The sequence below is a fragment of the Staurois parvus genome, unplaced genomic scaffold, assembly GCF_062004578.1.
Source record: "Staurois parvus isolate SC_StPar_1 unplaced genomic scaffold, SC_StPar_1.0 ptg000017l, whole genome shotgun sequence".
Taxonomy (NCBI): Eukaryota; Metazoa; Chordata; class Amphibia; order Anura; family Ranidae; genus Staurois; species Staurois parvus.
In genome coordinates, this window is record NW_028317813.1 from 13,729,172 (window position 1) to 13,756,025 (window position 26,854).

General features: G+C 40.3%; 1 protein-coding gene and 1 long non-coding RNA gene across 8 annotated transcripts in view; one reads left to right on the forward strand and one right to left on the reverse strand.

Annotated features, from left to right (window-relative positions):
- LOC149473333 (uncharacterized) lies at nt 1-15,961 on the forward strand. The gene is made up of 2 exons (XR_016313145.1): nt 1-164; nt 15,352-15,961. It is a non-coding gene; the product is annotated as an uncharacterized LOC149473333 (long non-coding RNA).
- Nucleotides 15,581-26,854, reverse strand: part of IKZF4 (IKAROS family zinc finger 4) — a 38,415-nt gene continuing 27,141 nt past the window's right edge. For 4 of the 7 annotated variants that reach the window (XM_089680083.1, XM_089680078.1, XM_089680076.1 and 1 more), the window contains exons 7-8: nt 26,026-26,154; nt 15,581-25,386 (exon numbers count right to left, since the gene is read on the reverse strand). In XM_089680083.1, the coding sequence (XP_089536209.1) occupies nt 24,680-25,386; nt 26,026-26,154 (836 nt within the window). In that variant the 3' untranslated portion in view covers nt 15,581-24,679. The remainder of the gene's footprint in view (nt 25,387-26,025; nt 26,155-26,854) is intronic. The other 3 variants (XM_089680110.1, XM_089680100.1, XM_089680091.1) reach the window with 1 other exon arrangement.

The following is a 26,854-nucleotide window of genomic DNA, read 5'->3' on the forward strand; positions in this document are numbered from 1 at the left end:
CAGGATCGATTGGGAGCCTCCTAGTGACGAGGGACGCTCTGATGCTGGGACTCTTGCCAAGGCTATATGGGCTCATCGACTGGTCGTGTTTAAGGCTTCCCCATGACCCCCTGTGTATTATGGTTCCAATGGGATCTGTTCCTTCCCTCCTTTACATAGCTTTGGTAATGTATTCATTCTATGCTTTGACTGTCAAATGATATGTCTATTTCATGCTGTAATGCTCACATTATTATTGGTGTGTGTTATTATGCAGACTGTGATGACTATAAGATATATCCTCCTGTGTGTCATGTGATAATAAAAGTGGAGTTTTTGACAGTGCAAGAATATTGCAGTTGGATTCTGTTATTTCTTGGAGTTCCGGGTGAATGCGATGATGTGCCAGGGCAAGTGTTCATTTGGTAGAGGGTCTTCTACATGCGTAGAATATGTAATGGGGTAAATGCTGGTTAAAAGTACCTGTGTGTGACGACCTGTCGATTGTGTTTGTGTGTGTGTATATGACTTGCTTTTAGTTATTGCATCCAGCATTTACGTTACAATTTTAAATAATTATTCTGAAATTGTTCAACAATTTGTAGCTGCAGCTTTACACAGACTAGTGAACCTCTGCCCATCTTTACTTATGAGACACTTTAAAGGATAAGTTCACCTTTGGAACATGTTACGTGTTCCACCTGTTTTTAAGGTGGAACATGTAACACGTTCTCATAGCCGCTGCCCCTCACCCCTGTGACAATACAGGGAAAACTTTTCCCGTACTGTCAGATTTGAAAACCGCACAGCACAGAGTTCTGTGAATAAGTGCCTACAAGTCCCGACAGCCTTAGCGGCTGTGGGCTTGTAGTTTTCAGTGAACTACCACGGCACTGTGGAGCACCATGGTAGTTCATTGAAGCTTCCTGTCAGTATATCTGCTTTCTCCTACATCCTGTATGGCAAACTAATATTCTGACAGGTCTGCAGAAGACCTGCATGACATCAGCGATCTACTGATTGCTGGTGCAATGCTTCCCGGGCTTCTTTGGACAAAAATAATAAATGCACAAAAATGTGAACTTATCCTAATATCCAAAAGGTGAACTTATCCTAATATGACCTTTTTCTACTCAGTCATGTTACTGGCCTGTTGCCAATTAACCATTTCAGTACCGGGCACTTTTACCCCCTTCCTGCCCAGGCCATTTTTCAGGTTTCAGCGCTCTCACCCTTTGAATGACAATTGCGTGGTCATACAACATTGTACCCAAACTAAAATTTTATCATTTTCTTCACACAACTAGAGCTTTCTTTTGGTGGTATTTAATGACCGCTGGGATTTTTATTTTTTGCTAAATTAACAAAAAAAGACTGAAATTAAAAAAAAAACATGTTTTTCTTTGTTTCTGTTATAAAAGTTTGCAAATAAATAATTGTTCTTCATAAATTTAGGCCAAGATGTATTCTGCTACATGTCTTTGGTGAAAATAACCCAAATTAGGATGTATTATTTAGTTTGTAGGAAAGTTATAGAGTTCACAAACTATTGTATAGATCTGAAAATTGATCAATCCTGAAGTACTGATGGCCAATCTAATTTCTTGAGGTCCAAGAATGTCAGAATAGTACAGATATCCTCCAAATGACCACTTTTTGCAAAGTAGACAGCCCGACATACTTCATAAGAGGCATGGCGAGTTTTTTGAAGTTGTATTTTTTTGTCATAATTTTTTGGAAAATTAAAAAATGTAAAAAATTATTTTCACTATTTTTTTTTTATATACTGTCACCAGTGCAGTACAGCGTCATCATATAACTGGCATGGCGGTGATCAGGGACACTGACTGGTGACAGTATGAAAAAAAAACTTTTTTAATTTTTTTTTATTTTTAATTTTTGATTACTTTTCTTTTTTTTAAGATTTTGTTTTTCATATTTCACTATGACCAAAGTAGTACAATGTTACCATAGTAACATTGTACTACTTTGGGGAAGTGATCAGTATCTTTTTTTTTTTTTACACAATTTGCTTATAGCAAAGAATTACTTTGCCATAAGCAAGCATTTACCTGAATGACATCGATTCATTCAGGGTTTTTTTTTTTTTTTGTGCTTAGCTGCGATTTGGCCATGGCTACTCACATGACACAGCTGGGCTGTGATTGGCCCAGCTTGTGCATGTGATTGCTGTGACCATTCACAGCTAGACACACTAGTATACAATGGATGGCATGAATGAAGCCATCCATTGTATACAACTGTCATGTGACCTGCTGTGATTGGTCACAGCAGGTCACATGGTACCGGCAACGGGGCCGGTACTCAGATCTGTCATCGGCCGTGTCCGAGGTACACGGCCGGTGACAGATCGCGCCGCTGCGTGGTTCTGCAGGCATGCAAACTGCGTATGCCCGGGAGGACGCCATCTGGCGTCCACCTGGAACGCTGAGGGAAGGTTACCCTAATTAGTTGCAAAATGTTCTTCCAGCTCTTCCTTTGCCAGCTTTTTGTTGCCCTGTCCCAACTTTTAACGACGTATTCCTGCCATCAACTTAAAAATTACCTTATTTTTTTTCTTACAAAGGTCAATTTTCTCATTTTAAACATTGAATATGATTTCTGTTTTCCATTGGGAATAAAATGTGGGTTTATGAGATTTGCAAATCATTGTATTCTGTTTTTATGTATATTTTACTCAGCGTCCCAAGTTTTTTGGAATTGGGGTTGTATTTGGTAGTGTTTACATTGTAATCCTTCCAGTTCTCTATTCAGATTGGCGATGCTCATGCTGACGATCTACACTCGTCTGCACTGCGAGTCGGTGTCTGCATGCTTCAAATTAATTGCGGCGTTGCTCAAAGATCATGGGTGAGAGCTGAAACTACTCTGCTGTCACCCACTCTAACTGAGCCACCCTGCATGATGATGAATAAAAGCAAGCATTACTTTCCTTGATGAGACAAATGGGACAGCTCCATCTCCTACAACTGGGACACTCCTCAGTATTACTTGGACACTTTTAAGTTTATCAGGGTGAAGGGGCTGGAAGAAGTAAACATGACTTATGGTAACCAAAGACTGTCTACACGTTGGTCAGAGACGAAGGCATTGTAGAATGTGTTCCTGGTCTACCTCTAGCCACTTGTAAGGTGGTCTGAAAGAATGTTTCTTCAAAGAAACTCATCAACAGGCACAAAGATCTGGCATGGATGGTGATCCCGGAGGGATGCCTTTGAGGTCTTTCATGCATGCCAGAAACCTGAGCAGATACAGGCACTGTCCCTTTTGCATCATCCAGTAGGAAACTGCTTTTGCATTTTTTCAGGGAATGCCCTTTTGCACAGAACTTGTTGAAGGCTCTGGAACCAGAAGAAGACTTTGTACCACAGACAACCATCACTCACTTTGGTGTGTTGAATAGACTATTGCACAGCAGGACACTGACGGTGCCTGGCAGGTGATGTGTTGCTTCAAGGACACATTTAGGGCCAGAAAGTACCAGAGGGAGAGGATGTCCATTTAAGACTGTCAAAAACTGGTGCACAGTCTGCTAAGAGTCTATAACCTTATGGACTTTAACCACTTCCCACCTGGCCACTGCACATAAACGGCCAGGTGGGATCTTCGCCGTTCTGAATGGACTTCCCTGAATGTCCTGTAGAACATGGGCACGCGCAGCCTCGTGGCAACGTAGTTGCACGCTCTTGGTGTGCCCTGGACACAGTGCAACACCACTTTGCAGAAGGGCTTTCTGATTGGCCCTTCTGATCACGATGGCTGTGTCCAATCACAGCTATCATGTGATGTCAACAAAGCCACCGTTCAGTTGAACGGCTCTGCCTCGCCTCACACAGAGCCCACTAGGGAGGAGAAGCAGAGCTGATTTGTGAGTTAAAATCACCTGTCACAGTACCTGTGATCCACATTTGCCACAGTACCTGTGATCCATATCTGTCACAGTACCTGTGATCCACATCTGTCACAGTGCCAGTGATCTAAATCTGTCACAGTGCCAGTGATCCACATCTGTCACCATACCCGCGTTCCACATCTGTGATCCACATCTGTCACGGTGTACCAGTGGTCATCCATATCTGTACCAGTGATCCACATCTGTCACGGTGTACCAGTGTAAAATTCACATCTGCATCAGTGATCCACATCTGTCACAGTGTACCAGTACTCATCCACTTCTGTACCTGTGATCAACATCTGTCACAGCCTACCAGGGTCAAATTCACATCTGTCACAGTTTACCAGTGCTCAGTATCTGTCACACAGTACTAGTGTAAATTCACATCAGTACCAGTGAATATCATCTGTCACAGTGTACCAGAGTAAAATCCACACCTGTACCAGTGATCAATATCTGTCACAGTGTACCAATGTCAAACATCTGTACCAGTGAACATCAAAATGTCTAAAAAATTTTACACCAGTGAGGAGGCTTTCCAGATACTGAGTATGATGGACAAGAGTAGCAGGGAACTCTTTGTCAGACTCAGATTCTGAGTATGAGCCAGTTGAAAGCAGTGGGTCAGCAATGGATTCTGAGGAGGAGAGAGTCCAAACAAAGAGGTTCAGGAGATCTCAGGAGGAGCAGGCATCCACCAGTAGCACAGTGGCGAGTACAAGCAGCGCAGCACTCCCAGAAGATAGGCAGGCATCCACCAGTAGCACCACAAATCCTGGTGACATGGCAAATACAAGCAGGGTCACATTCCCAGATGATAGGCCAGGCACTAGTAGCAGGGTTTCCCATCCACAACAAGGTAAAGCCCATACTAGCTTTCCAGATGTACTTTTATAGCCCACGTGGCTGCCTGCTAATTCGGCAGAACCTACAATTCCCCCTTTTAAAACACAGTCAGGCCCTCAGATACAAGCAGAAAATGATACCCCAATTTGTTTTTTTCATTTATTTTTTACTAATGATCTGCTAAATTACATTGTGGAGCAGTGTAACCTATATGCCAGCAATCCCAATTAATTTGTGTGGAAACCCCTCACTGTGGAGGAATTAAACATTTTTCTTGGGCTTACTTCAAACATGGGACTGACAAAACAAAATGAAGTCCATGTCTACTGGTCTACCCAACCAGTATGCCAGTCTATTCATCTTGTATGCCCAGAACACGCTATGAGATGATAATGAGGTTTTTGCATTTCAATAATAATACCCAGTGCCCTCCTCGAAATCATCCTGATTATGATAAGCTATTCAAAATTCAGCTACTAATCAACTTTTTTTTGCTGTACCTTCAAGGAAATGTTTATCCTGGACAAAAATATTTGTGTGGATGTATCCCTAGTCCACTTTACTGAAAGGCTTGGCATCAAACAGTACATACCCAGTAAACGGGCCAAATATGGAGTAAAATTCTACAAGGCATGTAACAGGGCCACAGGATATACCTACAACTTCAAGATTTATGAGCGAAAGAACAGCCATCTAGACTCCCCTGGATGCCCTATCTATATGGGGACAAGTGGCAAAACTATTTTGCAGCTTATAGAACAGCTGTTCGAGAAGGGTTACCAATTGTATGTAGATAATTTCTCCACAAGTCTCCCATTATTCCGCCATCTCTATTTGAAGGAAACTGGCCTGTGGGACAGCACGGCCAACCACAAGGGCTTCCCACAGTGATTGGTCACTACAAAATTAAAACGGGGTGAACCAGCCAGTTTGCGGAATGAAGAGGTTTTAGCTCTAAAGTGGAAAGATTAAAGATACAATTTCTATATCCTTTCTTCAATTCATGATGACACCTCGGTGGAGTTTCAAACAAGACAAGGTCCCATCCAGAAACCAAGATATATACATGACTATAACCAGTTCATGGGGGGGTGGATATGAATGACCAGATGTTACAGCCATAATTAGCCACCCGGAGATCACTATAAAAAGTAAAAAGGTATAAAAGGTTGCCATCTACTTGTTTCAGTTAGCCCTGTACAATTCGTATGTCATCTTTTCTAAGTGCACACAAAGATCCCTAACCTACCTGAAGTATCAAGAGGATATTGTTACACCCTTCTCTATCCGTATGGCCATGCCTCTGAACAAGTTCGCTCTGATTCATTGACCAAACTCCATGAGAGGCATTTCTCCGATATCCTCCTTCTTACTAAAACAGGCCGCAAACCCCCCAAAACATGTTGTGTATGTTCCAGTAACCAAATTCGCCGTGACACCTGATACTACTGTACCCAATGTCCTTCCCAGCCAGGACTCTGTATTGGAGAGTGCTTCCGGATCTATCACACATCTCTACACTATTAGTCAAGATATTTTTCCAGTGTCCACTATCTGCTTTTTCCCTGTATGACCTGGACTGTTAATCAACAATGACTCTGCTTGCCGCCTGAACTGACCTTGGATTGTTTATTGACGATGCGTCTGCCTGCCACATGAACTATGAACCACATTTCTGTCTTCCACGTGAATTGACCTCGGCCTCTTAATCGACCAGGCTATTTGCCTGCCTCCTGAACTGATCTTATGCCCTGCGACTCTATTAGTTGGATTCAAGACAACACAGGGGTCTCATGTATGTGAGGGGCTCCAGAATAGATTTTCCGAGTGGAGAAAACAAAGTTTTTGTTTTTTTCCCAGGTTTTGTAATTCCCGGAAAAGGGTCTGTTAGTCCGGAGGCTTCGAAGAGATTGGGTGGGATGAAGACTCATGTGTGCCCAGGTCTTACCTGACCAAGCCCCGAAACCTGATATTCCTGCCTACTGCTGACATACTGCCATCATACCTCTGTCTGCTATCTGTACTCTGGACAGTGTTCCTGCCTACTACCAGGACTGATATTTTCGCTGTGCTGACCATGTGTCTGCCTGGACAACTCATTTGGCTATTGCTGACCACATCTCCCTGCTTTCTGGACCAATGCTTTTGCTGTGCTGGCAATATCTCTGCCTGCTGCCTGTAGTGACTATGGACAGTATTCCTTCATGCTGCCTGGGTGATTCCTTTCACTGTTGCTGACCACTGGATCAATGCTCTCCTCTTTGGATAACTGCACTACTAAAACCACAGGACATTTTTTTGTTTACCCTTTGCTCAGCAGAATGTATTTTTGGGGTGTAATTCTTGGTACCTATATGCTATGTGTTAGAAGCCTGAAGGTGCTACTTGGATGTTGGGCCTCTGGATGTGGCAAGGCTGTGGAAAAGTCTTACACATGTGGTATTGCCATACTCGGGTGGAGTAGCAGAATGTATTTAGGGTGTAATTCTTGGTATGTACATGCTATGTGTTAGAAATATCTTATAAATGGACAACTTTGTGTAAAAAAAAATACATTTTCATTTTCTTTCCACATTTTCTGAAAACTCATGGAAAAAAATGACATGTTCAAAAGACTCATTATGCCTCATAGAATATACACTGGGATGTTTACTTTCCAAAATGGGGTCATTTTGTGTGTAATTTCATTGTCCTGGTGCTCCATGGCCTTCAAAATTGTGATAGGTAGTCAGGAAATGAGATGTGTAATTTATGCCTCCAGAACGTCTGTAAGTCCTACTTGGATGTTGGGCCTCTGTGGCCAGGCTGTGGAAAAGTCTTATACATGTGGTATCCCCATACTCAGGAGGAGTAGCAGAATGTATTTTAGGGTGTAATTTTTGGTATGTACATGCTATGTATAAGAAATATCTTATAAATGGACAACTTGTGGCAAAAAATTACATCTTCAAAAGACTCATTACACCTTGTAGAATATACATTGACGTGTTTGCTTTCCAAAATGGGGTCATTTTGTGGGTAATTCCATTGTCCTGGTGCTCTAGGGCCTTCAAAATTGTGATAGTCAGGAAATGAAATGTGTAATTTATGCCTCCAGAACGCCTGTAGGTCTTACTTGGATGTTGTGCCTCTGTATGTAGCCAGGCTGTGGAAAAGTCTTACACATGTGGTATCCCCATACTCAGGAGGAGCAGCAGAATGTATTTTAGGGTGAAGCTTAAAGTGTGAGAGGAATAACCTGTTAATATAACAGTTGTGTGAAAAAATTATTTACTTTCTTCATTTTCCAAAGAATTGTGAGAAAAAAATTACAGGTTCAAAAAAACATGTATCTTACTAAATACCTTGGAATAGCTACTTTCCAAAAAGAGGTAATTTGGGGGATATTTGTACTGTCCTGGCTTTTTCGTGTCTCAAGAAATGAGATCGGCCATCAGTACATCAGGTTTGAACAGGTGTGTTCAATTTTCAATGATTGGTGCTGTAGCCTGTAGACTCTATAACTTTCACACAGACCAGATAATACACACTGATTGAGATTATTTTTTACCAAAGCGATGTAGCAGTATATATTTTGGCCCAAATTCATGAAGAAAAATTACTTATTTGCAAAATTGTATAACAGAAACAAAGAAAAAAGCGTTTTTTTTAATCTTCTGTGTTTTTTAATTTACAGCGCAAAAAAAAAAAAAAATCCAGTGCTAATTAAATACCACCAAAGGAATGCTCTATTTGTGTGAAAATAAAAAGACAAAACTTTCATTTGGGTACAGTGTTGCATGACTGAGTAATTATCATTCAACGTGTGAGAGTGGTGAAAACTGAAAACCGGTCTGGACAGGAAGGGGGTAAAAGTGCCCGCTATTGAGGTGGTTGAAAGGAAGAGATCATCTGAAGATTTCCCCTTCCCCTGTTCTCCCTTATGTGTCTTTGTCCTTTCAATGAAGCTTCGGGCCTGTGAACTCTTTTCCCCTCCCTTTACCATTTTTCATATCCCCTATCACACCGGTTGCTTGTTGAAATAGTTTAAAATGTTTCTGAAATGTTTTAGTTTTGTTGCGGTGCTGTGGAGGATGTGCAGGGCAGGGGTCATCTCAGGCACTTCATGCCTGACATTGCATTTCTGTGTGGTTTGGTGGTACCTTAGGGGCCACAAAATGCTTTCAGAGTAAAGTGGTGTCATGCATGACACGATGGTTCAGAGACCTTTGCAATTGGTTTGGGGAACTGTGCTCTGCACAACACATTAGACATCTTACCACTGAGTAATGAATATAATTTATTTATTATTTTATCTATTACAGGTACTTATATAGCACCATCAGTTTACACAGCACTTTACATACACTGTATTGCCAAAAGTATTGGGGTGCCTGCCTTTACACGCCCATGAACATTAATGGCATCCCAGTCTTAGTCCGTAGGGTTCAATATTGAGTTGGCCCACCCTTTGCAGCTATAACAGCTTCAACTCTTCTGGGATGGCTGCCCACAAGGTTTCGGAGTGTGTCTATGGGAATGTTTGACCATTCTTCCAGAAGTGCATTTGTGAGGTCAGGCACTGATGCTTGACAAGAAGGCCTGGCTCGCAGTCTCCACTCTAATTCATCCCAAAGGTGTTCTATTGGGTTGAGGTCAGGATTCTGTGCAGGCCAGGCAAGTTCCTCCACCCCAAACTTGCTCATCCATGTCTTTATGGACCTTATTGACCATGACTGGTGCTCAGTCATGTTGGAATAGGAAGGGGCCATTCAAACTGTTCCACAAAGTTGAGAGCATAAAATTGTCCAAAAATGTCTTGGTATACTGATGGCGTAAGAGTTCCCTGCACTGCAACTAAGGGGCCAAGCCCAATCCCTGAAAAACAACCCCACACCACACTCCCCCCTCCACCAAACTACACTTGGCACAATGCAGTCAGGCAAGTACCATTCTTCTGGCAACTGCCAAACCCAGACACGTCCATTGGATTGCCAGACAGAGAAGCGTGATTCATCACTCCAAAGAATACGTCTCAACTGCTCTAGAGTGCAGTGGAGGTGTGCTTTACACCACTGCATCCGACGCTTTGCATTGCACTTGGTGATGTAAGGCTTGGATGCAGCTGCTCAGCCATGGAAACCCATTCCATGAAGCTCACTGCACACTGTTGTGCTAATCTGAAGGCCACACGAAGTTTGGAGGTCTTTAGCTATTGACTCTACAGACAGTTGTCGAATTCTGCGCACTGTGCGCTGACCCCACTCTGTCATTTTACGTGGCCTACCACTTCGTGACTGAGTTGCTGTTGTTCCCAGTTTCTTCCACTTTGTTATAATACCACTAACAGTTGACCGTGGAATATTTAGTAGCAATTAAATTTTACAGATGGACTTATTGCACAAATGGTAACCTATCATGGTACCTTGCTTGAATGCACTGAGCGCCTGAGAGCGACCCACTTTTTCACAAATGTTTGTAGAAGCAGTTTGCATGCAAAGGTGCTTGATTTTATACATCTGAATCCAATGATTTGGAGGGGTGTCCCAATACGTATGGCAATATAGTGTATATATTGTACATTCACATCAGTCACTGCCCTACAATGTAAGGTCCCGCACTCGCATTCATACACGTACCAGGGCCAATTTAGACAGAAGCCAATTAACCTATCAGCATGTCTTTGGAGTATTGGAGGAATCCAGAGTACCCAGACAAAATCCAGGCAGGAACGGGGAGAACATGCAAATTCTGTGCTGTGGTTGGGATCCGAAACAATGACTCTTGTGCTGCTAGGCAGAAGTGCTAACCACTTAGCCACAGTGTTTGATTGGAACTGTATTGTAGTGTTTTCAAGCACTGTGGTGCAGTACAGGGTAAAATACACCCCAATTAAGTTTAATATATAAAGTATATTTTTTCATTAAAGTGGTTGTAAAGGCTCAACATTTTTTACCTTTATGCGTTGTATGCAGGTAGGAAAAAAAAAAAACCTCTGTGCAGCAGCCCCCCTTAATACTCACCTAAGCCCTTCTCAAACCAACGATGTACCCTGGAGTCTCGGCTGTCCCAGGATTCCCTCTCTTCATTGGCTGAGACATCAGCGGGAGCTATTGGCTCCCACTGCAGTAAGTCACAGTCAGTGAGCCAATGAGAAGGAGGGGGAAGACCGAGCTGCAGCTTTGTTTGTGAATGGACTCACAGAGCACTGGGTGCCCCATAGCAATCTGCTTGCTGTGGAGGCACCCAACAGGAGGAAGGGCCAAGAGCACCAGTGGTGGACCCAAGAAGAGGAGGAGCAGGGCTGTTCTGTGCAGAACCACTGCACACAGCAGGTAAGTATAACATGTTTGTGTGTTTTTTTTTTAAATGTAAGCCTTTAGAATCACTTTAAAATATTACTTTCATTTGTCATGTAAATAACAAGCCTTTCCTTCCACTTTAGGAAATTTTGAGCATGCCCTTACTAGAAAGGCTAGTTTATTGTTATTATGCTGACACACTAGCCTAATACTTTGAGTGTCTGACCCCAGACAAGTGTACAGATCAGGTAAATGGGAAAACAGTTATTAAGGCGGTTCACTAAGGCATTTTCAGCACATTTCTGGTGGTATGTATGTAGTCAGAAGCCCTGCACCAAATTCACAAAAATGAAAAAAAAAAAATTTCCATTGTTAGTACTGACACACATATAAACACAAACAAATTGAAGCAGTTTTTGTGACTCCTGTGCAGCGCTATTTTTGCAACAAATTCATAAATAAATACTAGCATGTTTGTGATAAGGAAAGTGGAGGTTAATAAGACCTCTTCCAGGTAGGGCTAATTAGCCAATAAGGCTTGCTTGCTTCCTACAGTCATGTGCCCCTTTAATATCACATTTATATAGCTAAAGTATTAAATATATGTTGTTTTCTACCTTTTTGGGCTAAAAACCACTGTTACACGACCCAAAAGCTTATGTCTTTTTGTTTGCAGGGCAGCTGTTGGGCATCTCCACAGGCTCCTATTATTGTCTTTTCCAGAAGTGACCTACCTAGCTCGCAGGCGCAAGCATTGGTGCTGATGGATGGACAGGATGGGGACTGGAGCTCCGGCAGGGCTAAGCAGAGCTGTGCTGAAATAATTATACGGACACAGACAATGGTTTGAGGAAGTCCCTGTGAGCAGCCACATTCAGCTGCATAGGCACACTGTTGTTGGAAAAGCTCAGGATATTTTTGATTGTAGACAATCAAAAACATCTTGAGCTTTTCCAACAACAGTGTGCCTGTGCAGCTGAATGTGGCTGCTCACAGGGACTTCCTCAAACCATTGTCTGTGTCCGTATAATTATTTCAGCACAGCTCTGCTTAGCCCTGCCGGAGCTCCAGTCCCCATCCTGTCCATCCATCAGCACCAATGCTTGCGCCTGCGAGCTAGGTAGGTCACTTCTGGAAAAGACAATAATAGGAGCCTGTGGAGATGCCCAACAGCTGCCCTGCAAACAAAAAGACATAAGCTTTTGGGTTGTGTAACAGTAGACCACTGTTTCTAATCTGGATAATCAGCAATTAAGACAATGCATTGTACAAAAGTTTTAGTTGTTACACATACTAAACAAGTGCACATTCTGATTTTCTAACTGGCATTCCACTTTAACTATTAGGGTTACTTTTCATGCAAATACCTAAACTTGTTTTGGTTTAGTGTTCAGAAATCCTTAGGGAGCCAATCAGCTTTGCTGGAGCACATATTTGCAGATAAGGAATCTGCTGACAAGAGGACTTGTGAAGTCCATATTTAGTTGCCTGGCAATAAAGCAGGTGACATTAAAAATGCACAAGACTTTTTATTAGCAAAAATAAATATAAACCAAAAAGTAACTTCAGTGCTAGAATAATGTTAGTGCTACAGAAGTTTTACCTGTGGCATAACATATCGTGCAAACTTGTGCCGGTTGTTCCACTCCTGCCTCCCTGAGTGGCTGGAAAAAGCTTTGCCCCGTTTGGCATTCCACATTTTGAAGCGCCCTAAGCAAATGGGTGGTCTGGAAATCCCTGCCATTCACCACTACTACAAGGCCTTGGCGTTACAGAGGATTTTGGATTGGCATCACCATGTTAACGATAAACTTTGGGTTCCTCTGGAGAAGTGCTTGGCCGGACGTAACTTGTCCCATGCTCCATGGCTACCCTTCTTATTCAGAGGGTTGGCTGCTTCTGCTTCTCCCACCGCCACCCAAGCCCTGACTCTTTGGGATGTGCTGAACAGACATGGCCAATTGTCACCTCCGGTCTCCCCTCTTGCCCCATTAAGGGGTTTCCCCTGGTTTGAACCAGAAGAGCAGCTTTCCTTCTTCAGGACATGGGCAGTGGATGGCGTGACGCAATGTGGCAGGTTTGTGCAGACTTATTCTTAAAGCGTAGTTCCACCAACACTGCAAAAAATATGTAAATATTTGAATGCCCACTGTTCTAATTTAGGCTCACTGCTGCTATAAAAACCCCAGGGCCTGTTTTGTTTTTTTTTTCCCTCACAAAAAAAAAAAATTCAATGTGTAATTTGTGAGCATAACAGACAGGGGTTAAAAGTGTGCAGCGACTATAAGGCTGAATTCACACCTTTACATTTTTGCCCCATTTTCTTTTCCAAACCAAAACGAAAATGTGTCAATGCACATCAGTCAGCAACATGACACTCACAGTCAACAAACGTCAGGTAAAGTGCATTGTAAAGCCCGTTAAAATGTGCATCAACGTGCATTTTTATGCATCAGAAAATGCATCAAGCAAAAAAAAAAAAAATACACCAAAATACAGTACAGTGGACATTTTTTTGATCTGCTTCAGCATCAGACCTTCAAAACAAAACCTCAAAATCGGTGGTAATTTACTTTTACAAGCTGCAGTCTCTAGATTCATTTGGAGGGGCAAACGTCCTAGGGTAAACAAGTCAACTCTATTTTCCCTAAAAAGGCATGGCGGTTTGGGACTTCCTAATCTCCTGGCCTATTTTCAGGCGGCTCAGATAGCGCAGTTATCTTGCACTACCGCCAGGGGTTATGTCCCCAGTGGGTTGGCATCGAGGCCTTATCGTGCCACCCCTTATGCTATTGGTGCTCTTATGTGGCTCCCCAGTCGATTACGTCCTCCTATTCTGTGTCCTACGTTGTCTTATTTATTAACGGTGTGGGATAGATGGCGGGCTCGCAAACCTTTCTTCTCCCCACATACCCCACTAGCTCCAGTTTTTTATAATCCCGAGTTTATTCCTGGCTTAACACCGTCTGTGTTTCAATGGTGGATGAATAAGGGTTTGCTGTGTATCGGAGACTACCTGGATGGGTTCCGTCCTCGTTCTCTCCATTGTTTTTTGACAAAGTATCAGATGCCTTCTGGGGAATTATTTTGCTACTATCAACTTATCTCATTTATCTCTAGCAAACCTAAATTAATCGCAGAACCTTGCACACTCACTCCTTTAGACGTCTCCTGTGGGGCAACTGGGATGATGAGGGGTCGTTTGTCCATTATCTATGCTTCCCTTGTTGATCCACTTACTAAATTATACTAAATGGATACTTGGCGGAATGCGGCCCACACTTTATCAAAGATTTCGATTAATACTGCTCTGATTGAAGCCAATTATAAAACGCTACTTCACTGGTATCTAGTTCCTACGCGCCTCGCTAAAATGTACCCTTCAGTATCACCTAGTTGCTTCCAACACTGCAGACAAGAGGGCACTATGTTCCATATCTGGTGGAAGTGTCTGGTTGTGAATAGGTTTTGGATCCGAGTGTTTAATTTCATCTATTCGGTAACAGGAATATTTAATATTTGTAGTTCATCGGAAGTGGCCTTATTTCATTTGCTTCCCGCTGATGTTCCCAAAAAAATCGACTAAATTAATTCTTTACCTTTTACTGGCGGTACGCATTACCATAGCTAGAAGTTGGAGACAATCACTGATCCCACTAGACAGGGTTAAACAAAAAATAAATTGGATAATGGTAAACGATAAACTTACAAGCATTGTCAATAATGATGTTTCTAGATTTGAGGTGACGTGGGTACCATGGAGCAGATATATCTCCATAACCTAATATTACTGCGGCTGACCCTCTCCTTCTCCCTCCCCCCTTTTTTTTTTTCTTCTCTCCCCTTCTCCCCCTCTTTTCTGTCCTATTCTGTATCTTTTCTTGTGATTTCTCTAATCTTAATCCTTTTTCTTTCTGAATTGGTTTTCATACTGTTGGTAAAATTTTTATGGCAATGACTTTATTCAATGACTGCTGAAACGTTTGCTGCCAGGTGGGGATGGTAGTTTCTGTATATAATGTCATTGACTAATATTTTTGTTTTTCATGTGCCTATATGCTCTCTGAATATGTTTATGCACACCATTTCACCATGTAGGTGAAAATTGTTTATTTCCATGTATACCACTGTATACCAATTTTCAATAAAAATACTGAAGTATAAACTTCAGTACAGTGAAAACTCGGTGGTAATAGGCAATGAAAGCTGAATTTAAACGTACACCCTAAAAAAGCAAAAATACAAACTAACAGAATGAAACAAAAATTATTTTTAACAGTTTTTCCCCAGAGTCTTGTGCATTTTTTTCCTCTCTTTTGGCTTTTCCAGAGCTGCAAAAATCATGGACCATGAAACTCGTAATCAAAAGATGAAAAATTAAATATGGAAATTATGAATATACCAATAGCTAGCTAAAACTAGTCTGACAAACCTGGAGCTTGGACTGCTGCCAACAATCCCTTCGGATGCATACTTATGCTTTAAAGCTACAGACATATGCCGCAACTTACAAACTAATGTATTCTGTTTAAGAACTATCATGGAAAGAAACAGCACGATAAATTACTCAGGTTTTATTTATAACAGATCTTCAGCCAGAACAATACAAAACATACAGTATCTCCATTACACAAATGTTTACTTACACTATGTTACAGTTACAAAAAAACGCTTTGCAGCAATTTTTCTTCTTTTAAGCAGGTTTAGCCTCACAAAAAAAAGGGGAGAAATCAAAACTTAAACAAATTGTCAGAAGAAAAAAAAAAAAAAAAAATCTAAAAACATTGGAAATATTGCACTTGTGCTAAATGTTAGGAACAAGGAACATTGACTTTTTGTTTTGATCATATTAAGTTATAAAGTAAAGTTATGCAACAATGAATTTAAGCACAGCAATGTAGATTCTCTCTGGTTCATAATAAAGCCCTTATACAACAAGCACATATATCGAGCCTTGTTTATATATTAAAAAAAAAAAGGCAGCTTTATAACAAATTTTCGGTAATGAGCACCAGGCTCTTTATATATATATATATGTTTAAAGGAAAAAAAACTGTCAGTATTGAGAATGGAAGTTGAATTCCGACTAGTAGAATCACCCTGATCCCAACAGAGAGCCACTAATTTATTTCAGAAAAACATTTTTAGGCATAATCCAGTTTTAGGTCACACAACCATATGTATATGGCCATTCAACAAAATTCATCAGGGTCAGTAAAACCTGACTTAGCTGTGCAAGCCATTCAACACTACTCTATGAAGTCAAGGTCCTAATCAGCTAATTTGAAGCCCTTCTGAGTGACTATATGAGGGTTAATGGCCTTTTTTATCAGGTCCAACAGAATTCCTGTAATTCGATAGATTTAAAAATGCTCACAGCTGATGAACTGGGATATAAACCTATGTACAAGTACCCCTTCGACTCTAACCTTTAGCTCCTGCTTGATGAAAGTAATTGGCTCACAGTGTAAAGCAGGAGCATATAGTACCTTACTAAAGCACATTTTTATAGTGATGTGAAAGAATTTTGGTGACAAGAACTGGAACATTACTACTTAGGAGCATACACCCTTTTTAAAGAACTACTACACGAATGTAGATTAGAAAAGTGCACTTCATGTTCTTGTGGACACTATAAATGCTATCAAAATATGAAGGACACACTGAGGTTTGGTACCATACAAAAGGCATATTTTTCTCAAAGATCTAAAAACTTTCTATTTCCACAATCACAGAATACACATTCTGTCCCTCAAAACCAGACAATTCTCCCTGTTAATGCTACAGTAATTTAGTACACACCCAGAAGAGGACTATGGTCAAGCTCCAGATTTTAGCACTTTAAAGATTCTCACTACAACCAGCTTTATAAGCATACATTACCTGATTCACACACTTTTGTATAGCATAGGGAATTGCTGGCATCAGTTGGATTTCAGAGAATAGCCAGGATTAGTTGGGTTTCAGTTTTAGACATATCAAGTCCCACTAGCTCCAGTTATACAGTGCAAATAGACTTGGTGATATACATTTTCTCCATTGGCAACATCAGAATGGGCAGTGTGCACCAATTTACCATAGTAAGATGTTAGTAAACCAGTAAACCTTGAAAGACAACTCTTGTGCATAAACATACCCAAATGAATTGTGACCTGGATTATGGGACATTGCACTAGCAGTTTTTATCAAAGCAAAAGGTCAACAGCTAAAAACCTGGACAGAAGGAGTCACAGCAAAGACCACAATAACCCAATGATTCACATGCTTTGCAGGCACTGCATTTCCTGGAGTAGCAAGACTATTTTGCAGCCCTTGTGGCAGATTTTAGGCCAGAGAGTTTCTGAAGCTGCCACAACACAAAACGCTTTTTCTCTAGAATGGAGGTGAACGAGGCTTCTCAAAATGTACCCATAGCACTGCCTGTGGTTTTTTTTTTTACAACAAACAGAACATGGGATGCTTAGCAATTCTGAAAATAGTTGTACACCCAAAACCCAATGGTAAAAACAGTAAAACATGATATGAACATATTTAAGTGATCAGATGAACTTTTACACATTATCTAGTCAACTAAACTGTTAAACACCTGTTAGTTGTCCTGCAATAACCATTTCAATGGTGCAAGTAGAAAGTTCTTCTGTACATAAATGTTTTGAAATTGCCTGCTCTAGTTAGCTTGAGAGAAATAGGCAATAACAAGTGTAGGATGACTATGGAAGCTTTAAAGTGATGTTTCTGGTAGTGATGGATCAAAATAAGGAAAATAAATGAAATCTTCAACAAACAGAATTTCGAAGTCAGGTGAAAATCCCTTTAAATGGATTCCACAATCTAGTGACCCAGAAATGGATCCTCCCCTGGAGCTCCATCATCTATACAACATAAAACAGTTATCATATTTACCACCTAGAGACCACTATAGAACCATTTATACAACTAAGGTTTAGTGCAGCAAGGATATACAGTTACTTTCAGCAAGGCAAGGCATTTTATTTAAGAACAAAACAAATGGAAAGAATTTAGCTCTGCTTCATTCATTAAAGGAAAAGCAACATGCTTTAATGCCAGCATCTGCAGCTACGTACAGTTGTCTTTGCTCTCCTGAAGGAACAATGTGAAGAAGCCCTGTATAAACAGAAAGTCGAGATTTGGACCAAGGAGAATCTTTCCTCACTCCCATGTGACAATGCTGGATGCCTTAGCACCCAATCACAATGCACTTATGTGAGAGGGAGTGAGCCACATGACTCTCCATACATGAAAGTACAAGGTATGTCACTTTGTTTCTTCAGAAAAATACAGTGGCAAGGCAGTGAAGAGAATGCAAACATAAGCAGCGGCAGGGGCCTACATTAAAGTGAACTTTTTGTGTTACCCTGTATGGGTGAAACACAGGTTCATTTTAGGTACAGGAGGGGAGATTTAAGAAAAAAGCAAATTGCTAATCTGGTCCCTAGCAAATGAGGCTTCATCTCAAAATGTTCAAGAAATATGACATTTTCTTTCAACCATTAAAGCAATCCAAGCATTAAATTCATATCTTTTCTGCTGTCTGCACCACTACTGAAGAGTAATCCCAGCCAAATTTACTTCTAAAACTGACACTTCCAGGAATGTTGATCTCTTGTGTCTCCTGCAGCAATCAGTGGTTCTGCCTGCTGAACTTCATGTCCCAACTGTACCCTGTACAGATGTGGGAGATGACACGAGGAACCAGCAAGCACAGCAAGGGATCAAGGAAACTGACATCCTTGGAGATGTTGGTTTCAAAATCAATTTCAGTCAGAGATCTTTCTTCAGGAAAATGGTGTTTGGTGGCCTCAGAGGCAAATATTTGCTTCTTTACTAGCACAGTATTTTTTGAAAGAATTAGCTAGGTGACAGGTGAATTTGAAGATGCAGTTTGGGGATTTAAAAAAAAAAAAAAAAAAAAAAAAAAGACTTTTTTTTTAAATAAACTAAAAGACAGGCATATAGAGAAGCCATTTACTAAAGGTAAACAGACAGTGTACTTTGCAAGTGCAGTTGCTCCAGAGCTTAGTAATTGAGGGGAAGCTCTGCTGACTTCCATCAACCAATCACATGCAAGCAAAAAATATTTTTACTTTCCTTTCATGTGATGGGATATTCGTTGTAAAATGAAACTTTACCTCATTTACTAAGACCTGAAGCAACTGTACAATACAGTCTATTTGCCTTTAGTAAATCAGCCCCATTGTGCTTTGCTTCACACTTCAGAAACCTTGATTAAACAAACAAAAAACCCCCAAAAAGTAGGGGGGTGGGGGGAGAGATAAAGAATTAGCCTTACAAATCAGATTCTGAAATCTTCAGGTTTACTAAAATCCTTTGGTTTAAAGCCCAAAAATAAAGGTGGTGAAAGGCTTAGGCCTACCTTTGGAGGGATAGGTTGTATGCACCATTTCCTAAAAATGACAGCTGCTGGAGAATAAAAAAAACACCACCACATATAATCAATAGTGAAAAACATTTTATAAAATACTTCCTGGATTTATCAAGTTATATAGTACTTTTTGCTCGTATTTTAAAATGTATACATTTCTGTAGTGTTGTATTTAAGGTTTTGCTCTGACAAGGTGCAGGATTATGAAAACTTTGGAGAGTGGTGATCCAGTGATGATTCACAGGCTACAGTGTTTCAAGTAAGAACAGATTACAAAAATTCTGTTTGACGGGCCCTGAAAAGGATAACTGCACTAGCGTAATATTATTCCAAGAGCATCGCTTCACTGAATAGGCCCCAATGTCTCTTATACCTCAGTGTTGTTAGTAGCAGTTCTGATTATTGGTTACTTGGATTGGCCAATTCCCATTTCAGTATACGAATTTTATAGGTACCTTTCAATATTTGTGGTGATAAAACTCTCAGTATTGTACAGAAACTTTACACGTACAGAACACAATAAAGCAATGTAGCACAGTTTACTGAGCATTATCATGTACTCAATTTTTATATCTGAAATTACGGATTCAAAAGAGTCTTAAAAACAAAACTTTTTAGAAACTTGTTTCTGAAAATTTTTAGTGCAAACTGTAGATAAATGATGTCTAATATACTAAGGTCATCTTCAGAAGCACCAAAGATAAACTGAACACTTTTAAAAACTACTGTTAGTTTTGTTTAGAACAGTTGGGTTTTTAATCGCTTTTGCTCCTCACTTTTTTCCCTTTTGTCCCTCTGGGACATTGCTGTCAGCTAAAATTTCCCACTTTCCTTCTTAAGGTATCTTCAACTTCAAGCAGATTTTCTATTGAAATACATGAAATTAAATAGAGAAAAATGGTTCAGTTTCAGTTCAAAGATTTAGCTTACAACAATGACTTAGTAGTCAATGGGACAGGAGGCTGTCTGCCAAAGAGACTGCAATTTAAAAGAACAAATAATAGAGGAATTTTAAAATTATTATAAATTTAGCTTGAAAAGAAATAATGAGGAAAAAAAACCTCTCTCAACCTTTGCCACCCTCAACAGGATAAACACAAGGTACAAAAACAATGAATTACCAGAAATATTGGAAATACATAACTATAACTAGAAGAAATAAATATATTTAAACTAAAAAGGTAAGTGAAAAATTATATATAAAAACGTACCCCATACCCCTTTTGTAGTGTTTCTTGTTCACGACACAGGCATTTTGGCAAACCAATTCAAGATATGACGTATCACAAATGTACACTGAAACTAGCTTCAATCTGAACTGTCAGAGAAAAAGTGTATAATAAAAGGAGACATTTTGCGAGCACTCAACTGCAAATGTATTGCAATGCAAGCTGTTCCATGGCTGCCTTCTGTAGGACCACTAAGTTGCAGCAAGTATGGCTGAATTTGGAAAATGAGAACTGATGAGAATATATTACAAATAAATATTCATGTAGCTTTTTCTTCCATTGCTGTTTTTATAGGTTCCTTCTGGGATGCTAGGTGTGTTAAAATAATTTGGTGCAAATCATCTAGCCTGCCAATATGGATTAGATGATGACCTCACTGATGCTGCAGTAACACTACAATTCTTCTGATGCCCCGTTTATGTCAATGGAATAATTCATGGGCTTTTCACATGGGAGCTAGGTGCCTGTCCGCATCCAGCACCTGTTTGTACCTTTCTTCATCCTCAAGAGGGAACAACCAAAGTGGATGGAGGAATGGCCCCCATCCCACCAGGACATTGTTTTCCGACAGTGGTACCAAATGCTTTCAGATCAAACTGATCAGCTGCTGCATGTCCCTTTGACAGAAGTTGATCAAAAATTCGTCTGGTCCTTGCTAAACCTGCTGAATTTCAAGCTCTGGAACTAGAATCCTGTAGGGAAAAGGCCTGCCCTTACCTCTACCTCCTCTACTAAAATCTGCCGATAGAGCCTTAATAATATAGAGATTACATCTACATATGCAGAACATAGTAAGGCATCTGTGTTTCCCACAATACAGTGATTGGTGCCAATCATCAAGCCTACACAGTGGGGTCGGGGAGCTTATTTGACCCTTTGCATTTTTTTACTTTTCCTGTCAAACCTTAGGGAGTGGGAATATTGAGAGCTCCGTTGGAACACAGAAGGGACAACAGCACTATGGTGCCTGCTATGCAGTGGCAGATTTAGTTTTTTGTTCTCATTTTCCACCAGTTATTTTATCAGTGAGAGGTATAAAACAGCCCTTGCGTATTTGCCTTGTTTCAGTGGGTGATGCAATTGTCTATTGTGCCATTTAAAACCCATAAGTTTAAAGACAGTACAATGGGGGAAAAGGAAATGTTATGAAGTGGACGTGAGCTGGTAACAATCACTAGAATGTCAGATATAAAGAAACAAATTAAGAGTACAATTTTAAGAAAAAAAAAGGTTTTAGCTGGCAAATACAGTTTGCTTATCAAAGTACATCTCTGAAATGAAATATTGGACTGATTCTGTAAGATTGAAATTTTAAATTTCCCAGCGCACACGTTCCTGCGACACAAGATGGCTGTATGTATAGACGGCTGCTGCAGTGACCATCGGCTGGAACTGAGAAAGTCAGAGCAAAATAAATGTCACCAGCACACCTTACGCACATAGTTACAGCAAAGCAACATTTCAGGGTCTCACGGGACCCCTTCATCAGGCACACACCTGATGAAGGGGTCCTGCGAGACTCCAAAACATCACTTTGCTGTAATTATGTGAGTGAGAATTAAAGCTACAGACCCTTATTGGACATCTGCACTGTGCTGGTTGCTGGTGACATTTATTTTGTTTCTGTAAGACAGCACAAAATCAACTGTCTTACATACAGTGCATTACCATAGCAACCAGATTTCACATTACTGAAAGCTGATCAGTGAACAATAAACTTGAACAAGTTGATGTAGGATACTGCTCATTGTATTACAAAAATAATGCTGTATGCAGTTTTATGTGCAAAAGGGAGGTTGTTGGGTACACACATTTCTCTGGGGCTTAAATATCAAGAAAAGGTGATATTTTTTCACAACCACTAATCGGATTCAAACTGTTAGACCAGGTCTGAAGCCGATAGGTGGCTGAGTAGAACATCTGGTTGTTAATAACAACATTTCAATACATAGAGACCTATAAGACCGACATATTTAGCCATGATAGGAAATTTAAAAAAAAAATGAAGGATGGCCAAGGCCAAATGCTCACCTTTCAATATGCCTAACAAATAGAAGGGAAATAAATATACCTGGAAAAATAAGACTAATAAAAGTATCATTCAATTAAAAAAAGGGTCACAAATTTACATTTGGTAGCATATTTCTGTTTATCGAGTTAGAAACTATTCTTAAATAGTTTTTCAGTCAGTGCAAAGAGTAAACACATCAGAATGGACAGAAGTATTCTATTCCATATTGAGGCTTAAGGGCAAAATCTATTATTCCCAAACAGTCTTTTTAAGGTGCTACTCTTGTTCCGTGAGTATCCAGAGCTAGTCTGAAAATAGTGCAGCAACACTAGTCCTTACCGGCAATCAGAAGCCACTGGACACTGAAATTAGGAGACCATAACATACAAAATAAACAACTTGAGCAGAGGAAGGCAAATCATATCTACAGAAATATATTTTCTACCATCTAATGGCTAGCAAGAGATGTACAGTATATGTGTTGCATCTACTGGGCCAAATGTTGCTAACCCCAAAAAGTAGAAAATATTAAAGTATAAAAACTGATGGAAAGTGAAGCCCACAGAGAGTGCTAAAAAAGGACAACTGAAATTTGTCTGGCTAGAAGTAAAGCATTCCATTTCAGTTTTTATATTTTTTCTAATTGTATCCTTCTGCTGAACAAGTGACATACTGGTGGCAGAGCCACAACAGCATAACATTCTCTGTTGTAGTACAAATGCAACTCAAAGGGTAGCAAGGTGCTATAAGTGCATAAATCAAACAAAACTTTACAGATATGTAAACCAAACTAACAACATATATTGGGTTCTGAACATTCAGATCCACTTAAAGATTATTCCTGATGTGTTTGTTATTTATAAGGCCATATGTAATTATTTTCCTGCTATGCCGCTTAAAACCTTATAAAACCTTTAATCAAAAATCCCAGCATATATTAACCATTACCTTTTAATCCAATTAGGTCTCCAATAAATACCAATACATATATTCTTAAAACACAGCTAGTATAAATACCCCTTTTTCATCTTTATTTTATCTTCCTGTAATCCCTTGCCAGGGAGGACTCATAGATGAAAGGGCGAACCAATCAGGCTCTACTACTTTGTCCAGTCCAATACTGGGAGCTTGCTGACAGGAGGATAAAGCACAATGAACAGAGTGTTAACCAGTGCGGGACAGTTCCTTAAAGTGTTAGTTCACCAGCTACTGTGAATTTTTTCATGCAGGCTGCGTACGTTCTACATGTATGGAGGGTGGCAGGAGCAACTATTTCAACAGGAGAAAAGTGATATGTAAGGTGCTTGGAATGCTGAAATGCATGGGGTATTTTATATATATATATATATATATATATATATATATCCATTAAAAAGGTGAACCCTTTAACTGCCTACCTTGGAGGCTAAGGTGGTTCAGTAATCAAGCTGTGCATTTTAATTGCAGTGGAGAAAAGTGAGATCACAGACCTGGCTAGGCTGCCTAGATAAGAGAATGGTGGAGCTAGATATTCTTTGGCAAAGGCGAGATTTTATAACTTACCACATAAAGTAATCTACTAGCTCTGACAGACAATATTCTTTTTTTATGCTGAACAAACTGATAGATGTGATAATCTGACATTGCTTTGGACCTAGCGCCTTGCTACCTTTTGTACTAGCATTTACCACTGTCTTTTATCTACACATTTAATGTTTTCAACCACAATACCTACCACATGGTCAGTATATTAATTTCAATGCGATCACATACTTTCTTTTGTATAAAAGAAGAAAAAATACAGTAGTGCCAAGTAATACGATGCAAAGAAAAACAAAATAAAAAGTGCTTACAGGGTCCATATTTCACTAGTCTGCAGAATATAAAATCAAGATAAAAACATTTCAAGGGAACTGTATTTTGAGGGCACCTGGTCAAAACTGTGTTGACCATAGGCTGTGACTGAGCCTCGGTGTTGTGTTTCCTTTTTGTGGGGGTGAGGGCAGTTGCCTTGCATCACCCCAGTCCCCACTGTTAAACTTTATGTTCCCCTCTCACAATGTGGGATGAGAACTCATACCGGTCCTGGCTGTGATAACCACAAATATTGCACTCAAAAGGGTCTCTGAAGCCATGACAACCCATGTGTATAGTGAACATGACATGATCTAGGAAGAGCACCCGACAGTGTTCACACTTGAATACCTTAACAGGCTCGCCATCCACTCCCAGTACTCTTAGGGTTTCTTTGGCTGTGCCAGGTCCAGGGCGTGATGGATTGATCACCACTCCTGATTCAGGGAGTTTCTGGTCCTCTTTGGCATAGGCAGGACTTTGCCTGCTACTGGTGGCCTGAGAGCCCCTCTCCTCATGGTTGCTTTCTGTGTCTGTTGCAGAGTCCTGGCATCCATTGGTAGGAGAAGCTCCTTGCTCAGTCCTTCCTCTGTAATGACTTGATGTTCCATCTGGCATGTCTTCATGGCCTTCTGCTGCTTCTCGATTTCCAGGCATCTCTGGCCTCCCTGACATAGGCTGGAGTTGGGTGTAAACTGAACTAATAACTGGGGTGATCTCTGAGATGCAGTTTGTGGGAGGTAAACGCATGGGACCTCCAACAAAAGCTAAAGCGTTCCCGTAAGTGGGGTCAAGAGGATGATGCGGGACCATTTCCATATCCTTCTCAAAACTGGAGTTCATTTCATAAGGAAGATCAGCCAGGCTAAGCCGCATTTGTTTCTCCCCTAAAAAGAGATGGCAAAACTTTAAGTAACTAGCAGTGCTAGACATATTAGGACAGTCCCTTGATAGGGGCTTATATTGCTTCGTTACAACCAGTCTACAAAACAGACCAAGCAGCCTTTTTTTTCAAATGTACTGCAAAGCAAAAATATTGGTGCTGCTAAGAAAGCAGACAAAAGCCAGGTATTGTTAGTGACCTCATTAAATTGGCCTGCCTGAGTATAATAAAAAAGAAAAGATAACTAGGGAGCACTTAAACTAGATTAAAACTGCAGTATGTGTTCACTTGTTTAAAGATTTGTACGAGGTTTACAGTTTATTCAACTGGAAACCATGGTGTACCAACTTTAAACTAAGCAAATAATTGCTTCATAATCTTAGCTTGGTAAGGAATGAGGACATTTACCAAGTCAAAAGGAAAATACAGCACACATACAAGTATAGTGATAGAGAAGAGAATCTACCTAAGAAATGAACTAAAACCCTTAAAATAATGGCATACCCATGGAACAGAGAACACATGTTCATTCTGGTATGCTAGTCTAATGTACAATAAATGCCTCAGATGGCATCACTGAGTCAGACACGATCAACATCACAAGCACCATCCACCTCCAGCACACAGAAGCATGTGCTCTTACCCATAAATTTCTGAGGTGTGGAGCGTTTGCGCTTTGTAAGGCCGCTTGCCAGCCGGTCCATAAAAGACGGCGGGTCAGAGGAATGCATCAGGGCATCTGGTCCCAGATCCAGGTCTCGTGTCTCCTCACCTGAAGGAAAGGAGAGAAGAGATTGGGCCAAATATTGGTGCTATGTGATAGGTTGTGTCTAAACTCAGCTTTATGTTCAGTGTTGAATGGAATCTGGTGTATTACACACATCGGTCCAAGCATCCAAAAGATGTGAATCTCCAGCTACAGTAATGGAGTAAACTTTTTTTTATTTAAACTATAAACACATCAGTGAAGTTCTACCCCCTAATTGGGAAATGTGCTGGTGATGCACAAACAATGTGTTCAACTTTAGTGACAAAAGCTACAGAACATTCTGTAAGCTTTAGTACACTATCTCACACTGAATGCTTGTGTGTCAAAATACCAGATTTCGATTCCATGGGACAAAATATGGCCGGAGCTGTATGAAATTTGATTTGAAGACTCTTATCCTTTGAATGCACAATATAAGAAAACAAAATGGGGATGTCATATCACTCTGTCAATAGTAAACAACTGTTTCCTTACAATAGACTACAATATATTAGTTGCTTTTATTGTTCTACTTTTGTGAAGAAGTAGGAGGGTTACAAAATTAAAACAGAACAATGCCCGGTGAGGCGTGTCAAGGAATTGTTGGACATATTGTAACTGGGCTTTTTGTGGCATTGGAGCAGTGAAGGCTTCTTTCTGGCAACTTGACCATACAGATCGTTTTTTGTTCAAGTATTGTGCTTCTTTATAAAAAGACACACAC